This window comes from Lygodium microphyllum, unplaced genomic scaffold (assembly GCF_053477565.2).
Source record: "Lygodium microphyllum isolate KBCC unplaced genomic scaffold, Lygodium_microphyllum_v1.1.10 scaffold_102, whole genome shotgun sequence".
Classification (NCBI taxonomy): domain Eukaryota; kingdom Viridiplantae; phylum Streptophyta; class Polypodiopsida; order Schizaeales; family Lygodiaceae; genus Lygodium; species Lygodium microphyllum.
In genome coordinates, this window is record NW_028229585.1 from 79,987 (window position 1) to 103,966 (window position 23,980).

The 23,980-nt window shown below is 42.7% G+C and overlaps 1 protein-coding gene across 5 annotated transcripts in view; it reads left to right on the forward strand.

The window, feature by feature from the left end:
* Window positions 1–23,980, forward strand: part of LOC148008641 (ATP-dependent DNA helicase Q-like SIM) — a 102,596-nt gene that overhangs the window by 73,387 nt on the left and 5,229 nt on the right. For all 5 annotated transcript variants that reach the window (XM_087674128.1, XM_087674131.1, XM_087674132.1 and 2 more), the window contains 3 exons: window positions 6,081–6,168; window positions 6,301–6,417; window positions 6,631–6,723. In XM_087674128.1, the coding sequence (XP_087530254.1) occupies window positions 6,081–6,168; window positions 6,301–6,417; window positions 6,631–6,723 (298 nt within the window). The remainder of the gene's footprint in view (window positions 1–6,080; window positions 6,169–6,300; window positions 6,418–6,630; window positions 6,724–23,980) is intronic.

The window sequence follows — 23,980 nt, forward strand, 5'->3', positions numbered from 1 at the left end:
AGCTATTCGAGTATTTCCTTAAAATACTCAAAGACATATGTGTTTAAGCTTGGTTTCATCTCCTCCTTTCATTTTCAAAGATCTTGGCTCCAAGTGACTGACACCTTTGAATTTTTTGTAGGTGTCTTAATATCCCCTTGTCCTTATGTTGACTTTTTTATATTCTTGGCACCATTTACTTAAATGTGAGGAGACTCTTATGTATCACTCAAAGGTTTTTTAATGTCATGTGGCTTACATTTGAATCCATTCAAGCCCAATGCTAGAATTATTGTAGATAAATATTCTAAAGATAATTACTTTTAGAAAGAAAATTTTCAAAGAAAAAGTAAATCACTCTTATTCGGTAGAAATGTGCAAGCTTTTATAAACATTGGTTTCTATATAAGGCTTAAACCACACACCCAAAATTTATGTACACCTTGTGTGATTTTAAGAGGAGGTTCACATGGAAAAATAAAAGGTTGTGAAATACACCCATCGGCACATAAAATAGAAGACAGTATAATTGAGAATTTTTTTTTAAATAAGAAGAGTAAAAAGTATCCTAGTGTTGTACTGTGGATCATCAATACTCTTCTGTGAGCATAGCCGTGAGTTAAATCTAACGATCCCCCTAGAGTGAAAAAGTGATCAGTATACAAGGATTATCCACCAAAGGAGATTAAATTTAAAGCATTGTAAAATGCCTCAAATTTGTCATGAGAAAGAGTTTTGGTGAAGATGTTTGTCTCATTACTGGTGGTAGGACAGTAGACAAGGCTAATATCTCTTGCATGTAGCCTCTCTCTGACAAAGTGATAATGGATTTCTATGTGTTTCGTGCTTGCATGAAACATTGGGTTTCGTGCCACTGCAATGGCATTCTGATTGTTAGTAAACAAAGAAGTAGTCTCCGTGATAGATATATCAAGATCAACCAACAAACGTCTTAGCTATACACATTCAATTGTGGTAGTGAAAGGTTCCTTGTATTCGGCTTTACAAGATGATGTGGCAACAGTGGATTATTTCTTGCTAAGCCAAGAGATACAAGATAAGCCAAGAAAGAAACAGTTTCCACTCATAGAGTGACGTGAATCAAAATCACCACCTCCATTTGAATCACTATAAGCATGTAGTTGTAGTGGTCCCTCCTTGGCATAAAGCAATCCAAGAGTCCTAGTACCCTGTAAGTAACGAAAAACATGATTCATAGCTTGCCAACGTGACATGTGTGGGCTGTGCATATATCTGCTCAGGGCTGAAACTGCAAATTAAAGTCATCAATGAAGGTGATGAAATAATAACATCCACATAATGACTTCATTTGCATATGTCCACATACATCTAAATGCCAATCTGTAATTTGGTAGTTGCCTTAAAATCAACATCACGAGGAAACGAGAATCCATGCATTTTTTCCAAAATGCATCTCTCAGAAATCTGCTTAGGAGGTCTCTCCAAGAGAGGTAAGGCATCTAGCATCTAAGTACGTTGCATAAACATCAAATTGCCATAGTTGACATGTCCCATGCGAGCATTTCATAACTCTGCTTGTGACATAGCAAGAGTAAGAGTGAATGCTAAATAGACTGATCGATCAATCGAATAGGCATTTAACTCATAGAGTCCATGACATAATATGCCAGTCAACCAAAGCCAAGAACTCTTTATCCCTGACTATATATTTGTCATCATCAAATTTGACTTACATATCACACTTTGCTAAAGAAGAAATGAATAATAACAAATTCTTCTTTATGCCTAGCACATATAATGCATCCTGTAAACAGAGAGTAGAGCCATCAATGGCTTTTAAGACAATCTCCCCAGCACACTGCACAAACTTGCCAACAGGAGCTGTAATAATAGAGGAAAACAAATCCATGTGGGATGTAATGTGCTTGGAAGCACCACTGTCAAGAACCAAGTTATAGCATCCTCAATAGAGCTAAATGCTCTATTAGTCTAAGAAGAGTCATAACTGCAAGTGTAAAAAGAGTAGTCACAGTCTATAACAAAAGACACGGACTTTGTAGTAGTAGAAGATGTACAAAAAACAGACATCCTTGACTTCTTTTTCTTCTCCTTAGCAATGTGCTTCTTACATTCCGTGATGAAATGACTTGGCTTCTTGCAATGGTGGCACTTGTGCCCTCCCTGTTTCTTGTTGCTCTATGAAGTACTTGAACTTCCAAACCTTTGCGGAGCATTTTTTGATTGGCTGCCCTTGTTCTTATAGAAACCTTGCCATAAAAGCCTATTCAGAGGCTATACATCCACCCCACTGTTTTTTCTTGTTTGCTATTCTTCTAGTAGCAAACTAACCAACCGAAGAAATGTAAGTGGCTGTAGAAAAATTCTCATGGTGAGATTTAGGGGCGTATTATAAAAAGCCAAATAAGAGGGCGGCAAGAAATTCAGAGTAGTAGAGATCAACTATGCATTCGAATAATACTCATCTACATCCATTAATTGCTTATGCGAGTCCTAAATTTTGTTAAGATGATCGTGCATGGTATTACCTTTATCCATATTCACATTCTCAAGCTCTTTCTTCAAGAAAGAGATGCATGTCTCATTTTTTCCAGCAAACATCTGCTCAAGTGTAAGCCATGCTTCTCGTGAAGAAGCTGCAAACTATATGTGCATGATTATAGACCGCTGAATTGCCAATGCAATCAATGACAATGCTTGAGCATCCCATGTGTCCCAAGCCTTTTGCGCTGCTGATCTTTGGGGAAGTGGCTGAGCTAAAGCGGACCTTTGACCACGTCCTCTTGTAGGAGGTGTTGCAGGAGCCACAACTCCACGATAAACTTCTTCACCACTAACATAATCCCAGAGATTTTTTGCAATCAGCACATTCTTCATCACGAAAGACCATGGAGACATATGTGAATACATCACTTTGTCCTTGATTGCCTATAGTAAATGTCATTGTTTCAAAGAGCACAAGAGCAAGAGCTAAAGCTGGAACAAGCTGGAAATCTGAGAATTTCCAGAAATTACAGCATGCACCACACTTTAATTAACAAATCTGTCACACTGTCAAAAATGTCCAATGTCACACTTTCAAAAATGTCCAATGTACATACTGTCCAATGCACAAACAATGCTCAGCAACACAACCAATGCAAAAGCCCCAAAATTTTGTTGTCCCAAATGCACAAATTCAGTCTATTTCAGACTAAACTTGTAGTACATGTGCCAATGTTTGTAGCAGACCCAAAATCCCCAAATTTCTTGGCTCGCTTCCCAAGAAATCTCTGCAATAAGTGTGTCCAAGACACGAGACTGCCCGAGCAAAAAGCACCTCTTGGTGGGATTCAAATTTTTGAATTAAAAAATAGAGAAATGTCTCATTTTACCTCTAATGTTGGCTGTGAGAGCCAACAGGCCTGGTGGAGCAGGAGGTTGTGACACTGGCGGAGGTGGCGAGCTATTGGAGGAGATGTTGGTGGGCGTGGTGCAGCTGCTAGAGGATGGTCTATAGGTGGCGCTAGAGCTGGAGGAGCTGGGGGAGGCTGGGTAGGGTGCAGGGTGGGGGGCGTACAGGAGGCGGACTTGCTTGAGGAGCTGGTAGAGCAGGTGCTCTAGGTGGTGGTCAGGGGCGGAGCTGACTAGGAGGTTGGGGCTCTACAGGTGACGATGGTGGCAGCAGGTGGCGCATGCATTGCCCAGACTGCGGGAGCTGCAGTAGGTGGTGGTGGTGCTGTAACAAGTGCAGTTGGCGGTTGGGGGTGGACCTGCAGTTGGTGCAGGTGGCTGGACTAATGGCAGAAGCTGCAGGTCTAAATGGCCAATAGCAGTTGAGGCAGCAGTTGACAAAGAGCTCGGCAAACTTGGGTGTTGTGATACCAAATGTGAGCTATGGAGGATTGAAGCTCAGCTGAGAGTACACAGTTTACAATGAAGAGAGTGAAGACACAGCGTGACTCCCAATGCAATTACAAAAAAAAGAGCGTAATGATAGTACAAAGTACAACCCTTAAACCTTAGGGTTGTTAATGTATGTTCACACCTGAAAGGTGTAAAACACAATAAGTGCCCGAATTGTGTAACATAAGCACATAAAAATAGAAGATAATATAATTGGGGGAAAAAACCTCTCATAAGGAGAGTAAAAAGTGCCCCAATGTCCTACTGCGGATCACCAACACTGCTCTGTGAGCATAAGCGTGAGTCAAAACCAACAGGTCTGGATGCAGCCCTCATTTTGATCTTTTAGTATATCCTCGATAGCTTTGGATGTGCGCTAAATCAAACTCACAACTGTATGAAAGGCATTGGTAAGAAAGGCACATAGTACATCTTCGTCTCTATGTTTCAGGCATGATAGAGTTGGATGGGGTGGGGCATGGTTGCACAAGGATTGCTAGAGCCTAGCATTGTGACTGGTCCTACATCCATTTCCAGAACTGTATCCAAGAGCTACAAGATAATGCCGATCTTCAATTTCCACATATGGAAGTGGTTTCATCAAGTTTGCCTTCCATGTCAATTTTACCTGCAATGATGGTGTTAGAGCACCTGATGATACCATGAAGAAAACATGGCACAACAAAACATACTAATGAAGAAAAGTGCAAGAGAGAGGAGAAAATAAAAAATTTGGTTATTTGAAATAGAATATCTGACAGTGGTTGCTGACTGTGTCTACCCTTGCAATCCAATGAGCTCTAATGGTGATCTGTGTTCTGGAGAAATGCTACATGGAGGATTGTAAGTGCAGAGTATGTGAGTGCTCAATAGCTATGATACACTAGAGGTTGACATTGCATTTTTTACATGTACTGTTGGAGGTCAGCTAGTAATGCATTTGGGTGGTTTGACTGACCTGTTGCCCTCTGTGTGCCTATATTGACTCATGCATCCAGTAAATGTTCTCAAGAATATTCTGCATACAGTCCCGGGGGTGGGGGCGGGGGGGGGGGGTTTACCAGCCTACCTGTATCCTGCAGCTAGGGATCCCTGTTAATGCTTGCTACCCACTGTAAGGTGTTGCAGATGTCTACTCCACTACTGTGATGACGCTTTTTCACTCGACCCAATGGTTGAAGGCCTCATAGGCCACGTAACCATTTCTTCTATTGGTTAGACCCTTCTATTGTCTAAATTGGGAACCTTATAACATCCATTTGTCTATTTGCTTATTATTATAACCTTGGCACTTGGACCATAGATGCCAGATTATGGGCTAACATTGCCAATGAGCTGAGAAACTCACCACACACCAGCTCTTAGCACATACTCTGCACAACAGGCCCCTCGCTTTCTCTCTAGAGCCTTAGAAGAAAAGCCAGCTATGAAAGGCTGAGATTAACATGATCAAGATGCAACACAACTGACAGTTGCATTCATGAGATGAAAGGCTGAGATAAACACAATCAAGATGCAACACGACTGACAGTTGCCTTCATGGATAAGAGGAAGATATGAAGACGAATGATACAAGCCACAAACAGGCTGCCTATAATGGTTGTCATCATTACAAAGAAATGTCAGTAAGCTACAAATCTGGCCAACTTAAGGAAACAGGCCGCCCCAGAAACTAGCTAATTGGCAATCTAGTTGGATCAATTTTCTCACACAGCCCAATGCAGTGTCACATGCATTGACCAGCCAATCAACATCTATCATTGCCATCCACAGTTGGCATTTGCTGTTTCTCTTCTATGGAGCTCCAGAACTTTGCTGCCCTTGCACCTTTTCAATGACAGGTCATGTACAACCTCCATATGAATTAGAAGGGGACTGAGAACCTACAAAGCATTGTGCTTGGATTTCTGAAAGACGAGCAGGAGCATGTGGCTCATCCAATGTTTACCAGATGAACTTAAAAGCTTGAGCATACCATAAGTAACAAGCACGACACTATAGGTTCTGAACCCTTCTATTTAGTATGGAACTTGTTCATAGACTATCATGGACATTCTATATGCGACATTTACCACCACATAGATATCCTTGATTGAGTTGTAATCTTCTTCCTGTGCTGTTGTGAAATGTCATTGATGATCATTGTGCTTTTTATTCTTCATCTGGTTTCATTTTAGAAATGACTCCTTAGTTGAAGTGTGCTGTGTGCCTTGTAGTTGTGATGTTTGCACTTCTGGGCCTCCCCCCATGGAGGATTTAACCAAGGAAGCAGAATTACTGCTCACAGCACTTCTTGAATCTCAGGTATTACATACTGGCGAAATCCTGACTTGCATCTATACTTGAATAATGTTTACCAGGCTTTTATTTGGTTTATGTTTATGTTCCTTTAGAATAATCATAGAGTACTTCTATTCCATTTCTCTTCTCCTGTAGGAAGCTTCAGTCATTCCTTGCAAACAGAAACCTCTCATCTCAGCTCCAAGGAAGAAGCATGCTAATACGAATAAGAGACAGCATTTATTTCGTGATGCAGTTGATAAAATCTCTACAGTAAGTTTGCATCCTTTTCTAATGCAGCAAGTGAATGGCATGTAGGAAAATTCAGGCCCTTAGGGATAATTCATTAGCATGATGCTTAGTCACAATTTGATTAAGAATTTTGTTTATCTGTTTGTGCAGTGTAATTTTGTCACCCTTTTCCCTCGAACTAAAAAGCTTACAGCAGCTGCTTGCTCTCACATGTTGAGTTTTCCCTTATTTCAGAGCAATGGAATCAGCTTCAGAAATCAACTTTGGTGGAGGGGATTTGGAAGAATTCTTGCAGATATTGGTTTTCTAAGGGAACCTGATCATCTTGTAAGTCCAATAAGATTCTCAACTTCAAAGATTTGCATTCAGTCAGGGTAGACGTATCTAAGTGCTGTTTCATTCTACTCAATCCATGAAAAAGGTATGATCTGAGATGCCCGTAGACTCCAGCTTGATTAGATTACCCGGTCTCAGGTTTAGTTATTGTATTCAGTATGTTTGTTGCGATTGTACAGCTGGAGATACTATAACATGATTGTTGATCTGAAAACTGATATGCTTAGGAGGAACAAACAACTGTGAGGCAAGTGTTTGCAGAGAAAACAGGGGCATGGGTTCAAGTGTGCAAAGGGTGTTATCCACTTGTATAGGTGTAGCTGCATAGATACTAGACAAAGGGAGGGTGAGTAGGTTACATACTGTGGTGGCATGTGCCCATTGGTGTGGCCTATGATGAAAATGTGTAAGTCGATACAATTCAGGACAATCCCAACTTCCATGACTCGTAAATAATCTGATTAAGCACTATTTACATCAATTAACAAATTCACAAAACTGAAATGCACACTTTACCATATAATCTTGGACATTGGACACCTTGGCCCCAAAATTGGCGCCCCTTTTGATATTTATTTAACTTAATTGAAGAAGAAGTACAATAGGATTCTCCCAATCCCTTTCGGTATTTTAACTCCTCTTATTGTCCAAAATGACCAGCAAGTCTTCAATCTGATTTGCCTCTTGATTTGGGCAATCAATTTGCCTTCACCCACTTTGATGGAGATGGAAAATGCCCCAAATTCAATGATTTGCTGGTCCCTCCACTTGAATAGGCTAAAAACAGCTTCAGCCCTGTTGAATCCGAGTCTTGGAACTTTCAATTTCTGGCATGCTTCCCAAGCTGCTGGTAAACCCTAATTTCTGATACAGATTAGGGTTTACAACAAAGAAATCTGAAATTTTTTAGTCTTTGGTGATCTCAATGTTGTAATCTTCAAAGAAACTCTGTAGAAAGGCTAGCAGATGAGAGAGAATGCTGAGGAGAGAGAAAAAGAATTGAAGAAAATCTATCGTTTAGTGTTGCTGCTCTATCTCAACAGCTTGTAAATGCAAAGAATTGAAGAAAATCAGTCATTTATTGTTGCTGCCCTGTCTCAACAATGTGTAGATGCTGTCACCTGTTGTTGATTGGTCTTCTTCTACCCCTGGTTGCCACAGAAGGTCCTCCAATGGCTGCAAATCCGTCCAACAACATCTCCTCTTCCTCTCTTGTAGGCTGAAACCACTAAAATGTCTCTCTCCAGCCTCTAAAAACGTTTTTCAGTCTTGCATGGGCATTTTTGACAAGTGGCAACCTTCCCAAATGGTTTTTTCAGTATTATTCATAATTAAATATTAATTTTCAGTCTTTAAATACTAAAAATTAATCTAATAATTATTTTGGTGTCTTGAAAAATAATTTGACTGACCAATAATTAAATTGGCTAGGCAACTTCCATTCTGGAGTGTCTCTGTGGCATCTTTGACCATCAGATTGACGTTAGGTATCATTGAACGCAACTTTCCTAGTGTCACCAACTGACACTTATAGCCAAATGAATGATCTAGGCCAACAATTGGCACCAGATACCACCAAGTACCTGTGCAATATAACTTATAGCAACTTTTGCCTTTGACATCCTGTGATTTTCTGGAGTCTCGGGCTTGTAAATTTACTCTAACCCTAGTTACACCTCACATTTGCAACATTTACTTAATCATGTAATTAATAATATAAACCACATGTTAAGTGAGGTTTCAAAAATACATGTCCTCATGATAGCACCCCCTTAAAATCCTTACAATCGTCCTTGATTGCACTGCAAGATGCATCAAAAACAAAATCATGAATTGAAATTTTCACAAGGCATCATAGTTAACACAACATTGCATACTATTGCTCAACGATTCCATATGCCAACACATGCTGAACATTACCAGCCAATTATAAAATAACATAAGACTCACAAAGAATCTTAAAAATATTGCCAATTATCATGTGACATGTCTATTTCTCATGAGCTGAACTCATCTGGCAAAACCAAACCACAGCATAATATAACCAAGCATAAACTATGGCTAAAATATCAATGGCAACATGACATATCCTATTGTCCATGGAACCAGATGTAAACCATTGAAAACTGAGCTTAAGTTGATTATAAACTGATCACTTGCTGATCTGAGAACTGATCATAAACTATTGCAAATGTGACACCAGACTGATCATAAACTCATTTCAATTACTGACAAGCAATCAATGCAAAAATTGATATGAAACTTATACAACAAATGACCATAAACGGTTCTCAAGTTGATAAAAAACTGAGCTGAAATTGATCAGAATTTGTCTAAAAATTGAGATAAAATTCATGCTAAATTGATCATAAGTTGATGCAAAAGTATAGTTCCAATGCTTGGGTGAAACTTATATTCATATGCATACATCTCATAGTGACTTGTACACTTAGTAGTGACCTCATTGCAGACATACTGTCAGCGTAGTACCTTGGATGCATGCTAAATACATCTAAGATCCACTATATACAAGGGCTGTCCATAATTGAAGGAGTGGAAGTGCTATCTCCCCCTTGAGCATCAGTCAGTCTTGGCTTGTGGGCCTATGGAGGCTGCATGGGTGTTTGTCCCGATACATCATACAAGTGTCTCTCATAATGGTGCCAAGCATAAGGCGATATAATATGTATAGGGGATTACCTCTCATGAAACATTTTGTATGCTCTTTTTCTATCTTGTTCCAAAAATAGCTGATATATCTTTATCTCAGTCATTGCTAGGTAGCATTGCCTCTTCTTTTGCACAAGATATCTGAAGAGCATCTTTGCCAATGTGTCCAAGTGCCTAAATCAATCTCTTTGTAGGTGTTTGTGAGTGTCCTTGTACTCATCATCATACTAGCCATTTTGAGGGGCGGCAAAGTGTGGGGCTTTGTATGGGGGCAAGATGTGGAAATGCATATATAATTGAAGCATGCAAGGCCTTTGCATCCTTTTAGTGGTTGTTCAAATCTAGCATCTGTAATCTATCATGTACAAAGCCACTATATATATGTGAAGTCTCCTATATGAAGTGATATCTTGTGGGGCTTTACAAGAGATTGCAAAGGTCAAGATGGCACGATTCGCTGCTATCATGATTGATCTCCTAGAGATCTCAAAGGTCCTGATGTTTGATATTAATGATGGTGATCCTATTAGGTAGTCCACTGTACTTGCCCCTCACTTGTGGTTCTAGCTTGTCAAGGCATCTGATCTTGGCCAGCATGATAGACCATTGAAAATGGCTAGCCTATGTGCACTTTTGAGAGCTAGTAAGTGTGTGTCTTGTAGGTGCTCACTTCTTTGTTTTGGGCCATCCTGTGTAGACCCACCTCATCTATATCAATCTCTTTGAACATATCATCCTCTTGTATGTAAAAGTCACTTTGTTCGTGGACCCAATTGGTACATTGAAATCCCCTACCAAGAGTGCATCTCCTAAACTAGTTATGTATGCCTCCCAATGCAATATAGCCTCTGGTCAACCTATCCTCTCTTACTCTTCTCATGGTGAATCTCACCCTTGCAAAAGTAACCTTGAGATATACATATGTCTAGACCTACTCTGCTATCTCTCCACCACATGTAAGGCAGAGATATACAATGTGTTATGTGCCACTACAATGTGGAGTATTTGAAATGAGTACACTATCATCAACATATACTAGTAAAGGTGTCAATACTCCCTTAAGACCAAATGCATCTCCTTCCAACCTATCAAGATTCAACATTGTCTAATATCTCATCAATATATAGCTCAAATAAAGTGGGTGAGAGTGTGTATTGTTGCTTTATCCCAATGGTGTTGGTAATCTCCTCTGATGTTCCTCTTGGGGCTCAGACTTGTGACTCATGTAGTGTCAATGCACCCCACAACATCTCAATGGGCACCCCAAGATCATAAAGTCTGTGCTAGCTTGGCTTGTTGCACCATATCAAAGGCTTTGGGAAGATCCATAAAGCAGCAACAGATCCTCCCATGTGTTATGGCCTCCTCAATGATAGCTTGGGATGTGACAATGTGGTTGAGAGTAGGATACCCTCTCCTAAAACTTGCTTGTCCAAATACTTGAGGTTTTGTGCACCTTTGCCCATTTTCTTAGCTCATTCTCTAGTACGGGTCCATAAGCTTGGCTGGACCAATGGGCAAGGAAGTCTTCTCAGAGGGCTATTGAACAAGCAGGCTATGACTAGTAACAATACGGTTCGTTGCATGTGAGAGGTGCTTTGCTACTACTAGTCCATCATGGTCATGTGCTTGGCCATTTTGTAGATTGTTAGTGGTGTCTTAGAGTATGCCTATCGTGAAGGTGGAGAATGTGGATTTGTTCTCTAGTAGTTGAGTAAGAGGGGGTCTCTAGGTACTTGGTTGAGTGAGGTAGCATAAAGTGTGTCACTTCTCAAGCATAGTTGTCAGGTACAAAAGGTACGATACGGTACGGTATGATAAATACGGTACTAATTGGTACCTTATGATTTTATAAGGTAGGGTACGATATTAGTACGGAAAAAAATTATGATGATTTTTTAAATAACAAAAACCATAAATCATTAAATGATAGATCATAGAATACATGTTTAAAGTGGAAATAGCCATTTCATTACAGAATAAGATGAATACATGAGTGTCTATCGCGGTTGCATGGGCTACGCAAAACATGCGATACAATTATAGTCTAGTATATCTGATAAAAAAAAAGAGAGACCTATGTCATATGAATGATGAATCTATGATGAGGCATCACTATCATCACTATCATCATCATCATCATCATTATCATCAGAACCATCTGAGTGCTCATCAAGAGAGTTTAAAGATGACTTCTCGGCATTCGATGATGAGACACACTCATACTCATCCTCATTGATGAGGTTACCATCATCATCAAATGATGGCTCCCTAGGTGGCGACTGTATAGGCAAGGGGGAGATGTCATCATAAGGCACAGGATGTGAGCTACTAGAGCCCCGCCTTACATATGTCTGCAAGCTACTCGAACCACCTCTCCTTGATGATGGAGGGCGTTGAATGACCATGCCCCTGCTACCACCTACTCGAACTCCTCGCCCACAAGCATGCTGACTGGGAGTGTCACAAGTATCTGCTTCTATAAGCTCTCTATAGAGCTTTGCAAAAATCTTCTCCTCCTCCTTGTCCATCTCCTTATGTATACTTGGAAGAGTGCTGCCCATCAACTTGAATGTATCAACATTCACCTACACAATGCAGTGATGCACGTAAGATTGATCATTGTAAATGCTAAGTCTAAATTGTAAAGTATAAAGTTTAAACTTCAAAGTTCAAAGTTTAAAAGTTAAAACAACAAATTTTAAATATTATGGTTAAGTGTCTAAACTTTACCTGCTTCGGACTGCCCATGCTCATCATAGCCCTCATCATGCGTAAGTTAGTGCGGTAATAGACTAGCCGCTCTAACTATCGTGTGCTAAGCCGATTGCGAATCTTTGTGTGAATGAGAGAATAGGCACTCCAGTTTCTCTCACATGCACCTGAAGAGCAATCCTAGGCAAGGACCCTCATGGCTAAGGGCTGAAGGGTCTTGAGTGTATATCCAAAGTTTTGCCACCAAAATAAAGGCTTCATAAGTGACTCTCTCCTCCAACAAGTAGGAGAAGCAAAAGCCACATGTCCTCTCTGATTTGCATAGCATCCTGGCTCCTCTAGCACTGCATTGTGGTCATCCACAGGGACCACATGAGTCAAATAAGCAAGCTGGTCTGAACGAAACTCTCTATCATCCATGACCGCCGGTGATGTGTAGGCCGGATGTACCAATGCGGCAAAACCATGGATGGGCTTATGCATTCACACCTATCTTCTCTCTGCCATCTCTAAAACATGTGCACGCTGTGTCTTTGTGATCACTGTACAAGCATGTGCCTCCGTCAATGCTGCTCTAAAGAAGTGAATAAGAAGGCCCATGGTGGACCCCTCGCAATCACTCATACGTAACACCCTATAAAAGGGAGTCACGACAATAACAATGGCATGGACTTTTTGCCAAAACTGCTCATTAAGTCACAAGCACTGCATGTCTTTGGCCTCCTTTGTCTCATGCTCATCCCACTCATTCCATAGAGTGGATACCACTGTCTGACGCAAGGCGACTGCACCTCATAAAGGCGCTCCAGCAATAACCACATGTAAGTAAAGCGAGTTGAAGAAGACTTCTTCAACTCCAATGTGCTACGCTCACAATACATCGCAAGCACCTTGACCTTTATCGTGAAGAATGTGACAATTGATGTAGCTTTGCGGACCACCCTCTTCACTTACTTGAGCTTTTCAATGTCCTCTATGAGCAAGTCCAAACAATGACTTACACATGGAGTCCACACAATCGTAGGGAACTCGGCCTCAAGCAAAAGGCCCATGCGTCGACAATTTGATGTATTGTTGGTAACAACTTGTACCACATTTGAGGGGCCCACCTATAACCACAATTTACAAATTACAAGTTATGTATAAATCAAATTTCAATTATGAATCATGATATTATCATAATGAAAGAAAGTGAAACAAATTTAAAACACAAATTGCAGTGTATACCTCAATGATAGCTTGTCGAATGTGGCGGTAGATGAATGCGCCCATCGTTTTTCTCCCCCTCTTGCCGGTATCTACGGCCCGCAAAAAGTAAGTGTCGAGTGGACATTAGACGAGTATGTTGATGATGCCCCATTTCTTACGAGCACTCCATCCGTCAGTGAGAATGGAGCAACCATATTTTATCCATGCGGCCTGAATGGGATCAAGGGCTCCATCAATCCTCTACTTCTTTTCATCAATCTTTCTTGTCCTCATATTGTTGTATGTGACACCAGTCCATCCTTCACATGGACCCACATTGGCAATGACTTTTACCATCTTCTTCCATTGCTCTTGCTTTAGGAAATTGAATGCAAGATTACATTCAATCACCGTGCATGCAATTTCAATGTCCGCAAGTCGTTGCCTTTCTCTAAGAAAGGCAACCGATCCACACACATGGCTGGGAGCTTGAGAGAGAGAGGATTGTCTCTTTGGCACTGCATGGGCCTCCATTCTTTGTCTTTTACCGGAGCCGAATGCGGATGTGGAGCCCCCACCACCAATGGTAGAGGCCTCTCCGGCATCGGTTGAAGATATGTCCACATTGGATGCTTCCTCCTTAGTAGGCATAGGAGTTGGTGCCGATAAGCCACTTGCTCCTCCTCTTGTGGATCCCCCTCTCATCTTGGCGAGAATCTCCTCCGTAATGTTTTGAGGGATCTCCTTGCATGGAGCAACTTGCTCCCCCGTCTTGGAAAGATGTTGGAGAAGCCGAGTTGCACCACTTGTATAGCACTTCCCACAATACTTGCATGTCCAATGGTGGAAGTTGGACTTCTTTGTGCCCCTCTCCACATGGATCGCATGCAAATTAAAGGCCTCGTGCTTCTCACGAGTCATGGTGCCGATGACAGATAAAGAGGCGCGAGCGAGAGAGAGAGAGAGAGAGAGAGAGAGAGAGAGGAGGAGGAGGAGGAGGAGAGGGGGTGGAGGTGGAGGTGGAGGTGGAGGGGGAAGAGGGGGAGGAAGGAGGTGGAGGAAGAAGATGAGGGTGGTGGTTGCTGGCGGTAGGCGACGTCGACGGGGAGGCGGGGCAGCAGACGGCCGGTGTCACGTCCAACGGCGGTGGGAGGCTCTGTGGCGGGCGTCACGTCCAGTGGCGGTGGGAGGCTCTGTGGCGTGGTGGCCGGGGGCTGGAGCCGCTGGCGGGGGCGAAGGGCGGCTGAACGGTAGAGGACGACGGGAGGGGGAGAAGAGGAGGAGGAAGAAGAGAAGGAGGGAGAGGAGGAAAGAAGAGGAAGGAGAAGGGGAGGAGGGAGAAGGAGAGAGGAAGGAAGGAGGAAGGAGCAGGGAGGGAGGGACGCGACACGCAACGGAAAAGATAGGTTTTTTTTTGTTTTTAAAATAGTTCGTTTTCTTTAGTTATTTCTTCTTTCTTGTCTTTTTTTTTTTTCTTCTTCTTTTTGTTTTTTCTTTTTTTTTTCTTCGTGCTTTGTTTTCTTTCTGTTTTTGTGTTTTTTTAAAAAAAATTTGTTTCAAATTATTTTGGTGTCTTTTTGTTTTTTTTTCTTCTTTGTTTTTTTTTATTTTGTTTTTTTTAATGGAAAAAGAAAAATAAAATAAATAATAAAATGGAAAATGGAGGGGCAAGAAACACACCCTCGGCCCGTGCGCATGCGCAGGCAATGATAAAAAAATTTGCAGTGATGGGGTCAAACGGGCAGGAACGGTGACGCACAAGCCACGAACGCCACGGGGGCGTCCCGAGGCACGTAAAACCAAAAACAAGCGCGTTCACGCGCAAGGCGAGAAACGCAGTTAACGGGAAAAAAGAAAGAAAAATTAATAAAATCCAAACCGTTCGTCGGATCAAAAATCGGTAAAAAGGAAAAATGTGCCGGGAGACGAGGGTAAAATGATGGAAACATGCAACATTGGGTCCGGGGCAAAATTAGGGTGTTCACATGGAAAAAACGAAAAAAGAAAGCGCGAAAACACATACGGATATTAATATTGGAAAATCCGCGCATCAGAACAAAGTGGGGGAAGAAGGAAAATTGTGCAGAACAATGTGTCCAACAACTCTATTATGGCAAAATATAGTTTCAATCGAGATAGGACGCGCTCACATGGGACCCAAAAACAGATCCGAAAATGGACTCGGAAATTAATACAGGAAGAACCGTGCACCGGAATAGAGGGTAGTAAAAAGAAAAAATATCCAAAAGAAAGGGATTCACAAGGCTGGTGCATCAAAACTCAGTTTGGGGGAAATTAGGAGGGGTTCACGTGGAAAAAACACGAAAAATGCATCCGAAAACACTCGAAAAAATTAATAACTAAAAATCCGGTAGTCGGAATAAGGGGAAGGAAAAAGGAAAAAGTGGAGGAAAGGCTGGCACGACATGATTGTCAAATCAAACTGGAATTCCGGTGAAAATAGGGCAGGTTCACATAGAAAAATGTGAAAAATAGGCACGAAAAGGACTTAAAACCTGAAAAAATTAATAACGGATGAACGGTGCATCGAAAGGACACGGAATAAAAGGAAAAAGTGTCAGGGGGAATGGGTAGGACAGGCCTGACATATCAGATCAGGGTTTTGAAGTAATAAAGACGTGTTCACATAGAAAACCATCCCATTTACGGAAATTACTTCAAAAATTGATAACTTTAGAACCGTCTGTCGGAACAAGGGTTGGTAATAAGGAAAAATAGGCAATTCAAAGGGACAAATAAGGCTGTAAGGTTGGATTGGTATTCCGGTGAACGTAGCGTCTATTCGTATAAAAGAAACGAAAAACCAAGAATAAGGGCAAACGGTCAAGGAACAATCCCGAGGACAAGGTGAAATAGAACGGAAGGGAGGGGAAGGGACCCCATCAAGGTAAAATGAAGTCAAGGCATAGATGCATGATCAGAACAGGGTATATGCATGGGGGTTATGCATCATAGACGCGTAGGGACGTGTCCCCACGCTTAAGACCTTAGCAGGAAGGGTAAACCGAACATCAAGGACTGAGTACCTTACATTAGACCAACCACGACATCCCCACACTTAAAACATGACCGGTACTGAAAAACAGAAGGTGTAGGGTTAGAAAAACTTGGCCCATATTGCCGAGGAGGAATGTCAACTATCGAGGTTGCGTCTGGTGTTGTCGTCGGCTCCGGGAGATAACAAGGTATCTTCACAGCACTCGTCCCATATCGTTTGTGGCAGGGACCACGCGGCAGCACCCAGGGAGATAGCTGGTTGAAGGAATCACATGAAATTTGTCGATGGCGAGGGATATTGCACTCAGCTTAGGATCACTCAAATGGATTGAAAGAGCAGTCATTCACCCCATTACTAATATCACTCGAGGAAATAATGATGAAAACCTAAAGCTCACACCCGGTTTAGAAATCGACAAAGGAATGGTGCGAAGAGAGTATGCCAGGGTGCACAATTGATGGTGCATCAGTACGTCCAACTTGTCTGGCATAGGTGCAAGGAGAAAGGCCAGGGAGCCTTGCATTGCAGTGTATAGAGCAGAGTGATGTGTCCTGTGCTGATGGTAGAGACCCTTCCCGTGGGTGTATAGGGAAACGGGAACGTACCTGACTCTGTAGGCCGTAACGTCTCTCAATCCTCACCTCTCGGTAATTGATTGAAGAAACACCAGTCACACTCAGTCCACCCTCTGTCTCACGCTCTATTGAAAGATACAGAGGGCAGTCCATTCTTGAAACCCATTGATGTAATTCTTACTGTCACTTGTGCAGAGGTTGTATGCCTTGTGCGCATTTGATGGTGCAATTGTGCATCCCACCTTGCGCCGGCATACAGTGCAAGAAGGAAGGCTAGGAAGCCTTATGGTGCAGTGCACAAGAACAGATCGTGCTTTGTGCATTGAGAGGCCCATTCCATGCGTGCAACACTCCGTTCACACATCTCATCTCTCATTTGATTTAAAGGGAAAGACTAGTCACTCTCCCCACCCTCTGTCTCACTCACGGATAGATACAGAGGGCAGCCCATTCTCACGTCCCCATCTTGTTAGGATGAAAGCTCACATCACGCAAGGGGTTGGTGATGAAGATCATGTCGGCTGCTGTTGTCATCAGGATCTTGAAGACGAGGCGTACCCAGGGAGGCAGCCTACAAATCTCATACTTCAATGATTGTAAGAAGAGTCGTCTATTAAAAAGGGCAGACAGACTGATATTGCAAAGACATCGCATCAAGGGAGGTGGCTTCAAATTACTTGTTGAAGAGGTTCTGCTGGTGAATCCTGTTATGACAGGGAATTTCTTCCTTTTTTTCCATAACAGTTTGTATATTTTGTTTTTGTTTTTGTTTGTTTTTTTCTTTTTTTTTCTCATTTTTTTGTTTTTTTTTTTCTTTCGATGAAAAAGAGAGTGGTAGAAATACCATATATATCAGGACCAATCTCGCCATCGTTGTTGGATCAAATGAGAAGAGAACAATGTCGGATTGAGATGTTTCTGCGAGGGGGTAGTAGAACGAGACCGCCTCATGAGGAGAATCATAATGGCTATCAGAAGCACGACAAGAAGGATAGTGCGACGCCTAAAAGGGAAGGGGTAGGTCGATTGTGATTGTCAAGATTCCCAGGGAGGGAAGTACATCTTCAGGCGATAGCCATTGATGAGGAAAGGATCATTAGAGGCATCAACGGTCTGTACCTGAACAGAGCCGTTAGGATTGACAGCAAGTACCTTGTACGGGCCCATCCACCGTTGTTGAAGCTTGCCAGGAAACTTTCGTAGGCTAGAACAAGATCACCTTCTTTGAACTCCTTGTGCTTGATGAAGCTGTCATGATAGGCCTTGCGTCGCGCTTGAGTAGTTTCCATGCACTGTAGGGCCCTCCGCCATATCTCATCCAAGCATTCCAAGTGTAGGAGATGGCGTTGTAGTGACTTACTATCTCACAAGCGTTCTTTAACTGCCACTCGCAAAGAGGGCAATTCTAGCTCAACAAGGAAGATGGCTTCTGTACCATATACTAGCTGGAAAGAGGCCTGTAGCTGCCTTATGGGAGGTTCTGTACGCCCAGAGGGCCTCTGTAAGTCGATCATCCCAGTTGCGACGATGTGCGGCAATCGTTCTTGTCAGAATCGAGCAAAGGATGCGATTGGTGACTTCAACTTGGCCATTGACTTTGGGGTAATAGGGAGTGGACTTGCGATGGCGGATCTTATACAGCTCTGTCAGCTCTTCCATGATTTTGTCAAGGAAATGAGTACCCCAGTCACTTACCAGCTCGAGGGGATTGCCAAAACGGGTGATAATATTCTCGTACATGAACAGGGCTACGCTGTTACCATCATCCCGCTTTAGGGCTTTAGCTTCACACCACTTTGTGACATAATCCGTACATATTAGGATATATCTGTTCTGCTTCCGTCTAGTAGGTGGATCAATGGGACCCACGAAATCAATCCCCCACTTCTCGAACGGCTTTAGGGGAAGAATGGGTTGCAGTGGCATGGCACTTGTTTTGGTGGGTTTTCCCATTCGCTAACAAGCATCATATCTTTTACAGTAATCATATGCATCCTTGTGGAGGGTCGGCCACCAGTATCTTGCTAACAGAGCGTTCCTGGCTGTTGCTTCTCCTACGAAGTGTCCACCACATGGTTCGTCATGGCATGCTTTCAATACTATGCCGATTTCGTCCCCTGAAGCACATCTTCGCAGCACTTTATCTTTACCTCTCTTGTATAGTGCACCGCCTAGCAAAGTGTAGGGGATTGATTCTAACAGAAGCTTCTTCTTCTCACGACTTGAGATGCGAGGAGGATACTATTGAGTTGCTAGGAGATTGGCTATGTCTGCATACCAGGGAGTAACTGTTTCAACTAGAAACAAAGAAGCATCAGGAAGGTCTGGATCATCCTGTTCCTCTTTTTTTGTTTGAGGGATCCGTGATAGATGATCGGCTAGGATATGGGAACGGCAAGGCTTAGTTACCACTTCGAAGTCTAACTCCTGGAATAGGAGTAACCATCTCATCAGTCGTCCTTTAATATCTGCTTTCTTCATCAGGAATGACAGGGCTTTATGATCCACGTAGAACTTGAAATGCGTTGACAATAGATAGTGTCGAAACTTCTCCGGTGCAAACACCATTGCCAAGCACTCAAGTTGTGTCATTGTATAGTTCCGTTCCCTATCAGTGACCTTTTGGCTTGCATAATATATCGGTTGATTTAATTTAGAGGGGCTCTTTTGATAATTTGGACGGCACCTAGCCCTTCAACTGATGCGTCGGTGTGCACATGGAACTCCTTCGTCCAATCAGGAGGCTGCAAAATAGGTACTTGGATAAGGCATTGTTTTAGGGTATTAAAGGCTTCTTCACAACCATCAGTCCAAAGGAAATTAGCTTCTTTTCTTAGGAGCTTGTGCAGAGGGGCTGCCTTGGTTGCAAAATGTGCAATAAATCTTCTGTAGTAGCCCACATGTCCAAGAAATCCTCTTAATTGCTTGAGGTTTGTTGGTGCTATTAAAGCGGCAATCTTTTCAATCTTTGCCGGGTCTGTTGCAATCCCTTGTGCCGAGACAATATGACCCAACAGAACTCCTGAGGAGACACCAAAGACACATTTGTCGGGGTTGAGAGAAATCCCATACTCTCGGCATCTATCAAAACATTGCTCTAGGTGTCCCCAGTGCTCACGGATTAAACTATAGACACAAAAGTCATCAAGATACACTTCAATGAAATCATGCAGATGATTCTGGAAGGCAGCCATCATTACTCGCTGGAAGGTGACAGGAGCATTACAGAGCCCGAATGGCATCACTCTGTAGGCATAGGTCCCTCATTCCGTAGTGAAGGTTGTTTTGGATTGGTTCTCTTCTGCAATTTGGACTTGGTTATATCCGCTGAATCCATCCAAGAGGGAATACAACTCATGGCCTGCCACTGTGTCCAACAGTTGGTTTGTAAAAGGGATGGGGAAATGATTCTTCTTTGTCTTCGAATTGAGCTTCCGAAAGTCGACACATATTCGAAGTTTCCCGCTCTTTTTAGGTACTACCACAATGGGCGAAACCCATTCATTGTTAGCCATGGGATAAATGAACTCTGCTTCAAGAAGTTTCAATAATTCAGCCTTCACCAAAGCAGAGTAATTAGGATTCATACGCCTTTGTCTTTGCCTTACAAGTTTGGCATCGGGCTCTAGGTCAATGTGATGGTGGCATATTGTGGGATCAATCCCTTTTAGATCTTTATATGACCAAGCAAACACGTCTAAGTTCTCTTTGAGTAGGTCTCGCAGGACCACTAGTTCTTCTTCTGGAAGATTGAGACCCACTTTGAGGTGACGTTCAGTACCGTCAGTATCCAGGAACGTTACTTGTCTTTCACCTTCCACTTCACGGATAAATGTCCCATGGATTGCTTCTGGATAGAGGTCTGACTGTTTCAAGAGAGTAGTATCCTTGTCTGATGTTCCGCTAGAACCAGTGTCCTCCTTCTGAATGACTCATTCGTTTGTTTAGATTGCTGGAAGGGGATCAGAGCTTTGTTTGCTTCTGTGTGAGTGGTAATTCCTTCTGGACTTAGGGATTCATCTTCAGAGGATGCATCCAGGAATGTCACATAGCACGGACCTGCTAGGCCTGGGCTTTGATGACTTTGGCTTCTGTTGACAAGGGGCATCATCATTTGGACTGAACGGTTAGGGCGACAGGAGCCACTGGTGAACTTAATTTTTATGCCTTTAATCCATTGCTTATACAGATTCTGCATACTTTGTGGTCCATTGATCAACCCAAACGGCACCATGGTCATTCCATCCAGTACCCTGAGATATTCGGCCTTTTGAGGTCTCTGTAGGGACATCAACAAGATCATTCTCTATCAAAGGGAATTCTTCATTTTGCTTTTGCTTCTATCACTGCTTCTGACTCTGCCTCTGCCTTTGTATGTGTTACTGTCTCTGTGATTGTCTCTGTATCCGCTCTGTCTCTGTTCTGTGGCCATTCTGTATCTGCTCTGTCTCTGTACTATCTCTGTACTGTAACTGTACTGTCTCTGTACTGTCTTTGCTCTGTCTCTGCGACTGTCATGTAACAGGGAGAATAGTATATCCATGTTTCTATTTCACTGTCAGAGGTGATTTCAGAAGTTAATTCTAGTTGAGGCAGGAGGTATTCTCCCATGGACAAGGATTTTACTTCCCTTGGCAGTTGGCTTACAGTGCCCACTATTAGGGACTGTGTTGTTGTTTTCTTAGGAAAGATCTGCTTAACAGCCTATTCATCTCCTGATGTACCATCTGTTACCTCGTTAGAGGAGTCAGTTATGACTTCAATGGATGTGGATCCATTGCCTTTTTGCGATCCATACAACTTTAACACCGCTTTGTTGGGTCTTTTGCCTAGGGTTAGGGTTCCTTTGAACCAGTCCGTCCTGGCTCTTGCTTCAAATAGCCAAGGTCTTCCCAACAGCAAAGGGTATGAGGTCCCATAAGAATTTGGTTTGACCACCAGATATGTCAGTCAATAATCTCTTCCTGCAATGGTTGTTTTTCCGTATGGGAGGATGCCCAACGGTTTGACTCTGCTTTGGTCTGTCAATCTGATAAGCCACTACATAGGTTGAATTCCTTACAACCCTAAGTCTTTCATTGTCACATCCGTCATTATGTTTACTGATGAACCTCCATCAATCAATGTATCTTAAATAAAGCATCATTCTATCCATACACTAATCTCTGGGGTTCCAAGATCTAGGAAGACATTAGTCACATCTATTTTCTTTACAGGCTTCGGGGCCTTTTTGGTCTTGGTCGCTGTTGAAGGAGCGATCCTTAGTCCACGTCTTCTTGTCAAGATGCTTTTGAATCTCTTTTGGCAGCTGGGAGACAGCATCAACAACTGTCGGAATGTCAAGTTTGGTTTAAAAGTGTCTAGGTCTTTGACCAAGTCATAATCTTTGATAGGATCCACAAGCTTTTCCAGCCGGCTGGGGAATGGGGCTACACCCGTTTTCATATTTCTTTTTTCTTCTAACAATTGCAGCATCGGCACTTCCTTTGTTTCTGGAAGTGCTTCTGTATCATCCATCTCCTGGGTCTCTGGTCCGGTCTCTGGGACCGTCTCTATAGCTCTCTGTGGCATTGTTGTTGCTCTGTACTGCACTGTTCTGTTCTGTACTGCTCTGTCCCTCTGTAGGTAGGTTGAACTTCACAGTCTTGGCAGGAGAGTTATTTTCATTCTGAACCACTGGTTCCTTCTTCTTGATGCGCGTAACAGCGGCAACTTCCAACTCTACCAAATTGGAAGCAGGCTCTTGTACCTTCTGTTGGCTATCAGTGGCATTGGCCTTTATAGGGGCTTGACTGGGACAGTCCTTTGCAGTATGGCCTTCTCCTTTGTATCGGCTACATAAGGGCTTGTAATCCACAGATCGTCTAGGGTTTGGACAATTCGGGGAGATACGTCCCTTTTCTCCACACCTATAACATTCCACCTCTGATCTCTGATCACCTCCAGACTGTCGTCCTTTGTAACTTTGAGAGGGAAACCTCCTCGGACCGAAATTAGGACCAAATTCTCTAGGCTTTGGTTAAATATCCTGTGTTGTCATTTTGAATTCTAGCCAGTTGAATCTTGTATTTTCATCCTTCTGTCTTCGTTCATGCATCTCTTTCAGATAGTAAATATCCTCTGTATGGTTTTTTCGTAAACAGTAGGAACAGAAGGCTCCAGGAATGGTTGGTTTTCGAGTACATTCAGTGGCTAAATGTCCCGCTTGATGACACTTTCCGCACCATGTATTAGAACGCATTACATCTCTTCCAGCTCCCACAGAAGTGGATATATTGGCGGTATTCACCTTCAGCGTCTGTAGCTGCTCTGTAAACACATCCAGAAGCTCTTTCTTGATACTTGCAACTGAGTTGGATAAGTAATCCTTCAAATTTTCACCTCCTAAAGTACTTGTAGTGGGATTTTGGGAAGCGTCTGTAATTACTGCATACACTGGTTGAGTCGATTCGGAAGGTCCTCTGTTCTGGTTCTGATTCAGAGCCCCTGTTGAGACGTGGGGTCGTCGATTCTAGTTGGTAGGGTTCCACTGTTGTTGAGTCGTCATTGGAGGAATTGTTTGAGGCCACTGTTGCTGTGGTTGAACCATCATTTGAGGCACTGTCGTCTGCGGTGACCACACTGGATTAGGTACATTATACTGCGGCACTGTTTGTATCTGGGGATACGGGTAGGAAACTATCCCTGGGATTGCATTTGATGGGTATACACTCCTCTTCCTGGAGTCATTGACAGCCTTGCTTCAACTTCGTCATACAATCTTGCACCTTCCACTGCAGCTTGCAGATTGACTGATCTTCTCAATTCTAGAACTTGCGAACTTCTAGTTGTAGGCCCCTGAGAAACACTCCTTTCTGGATATCTTCGTCCAAATGATGGTTGGTTTATCTTTTCAGGATGGATTGCATTCGTGAGACATAAGCTTCTACTCTTTCTCCAGAGGACTGACTTAGGTTCATGAACTCCTCTCGCATCCGCTCTTCAAAACCTTCACGCCTGAATTTAGTGAGGAAGGCCAACTTCAGGTCGTCCCATGTGCCAAAAGTTCCTGCTGCTTGTCTCTCATACCACTGAAACGCCG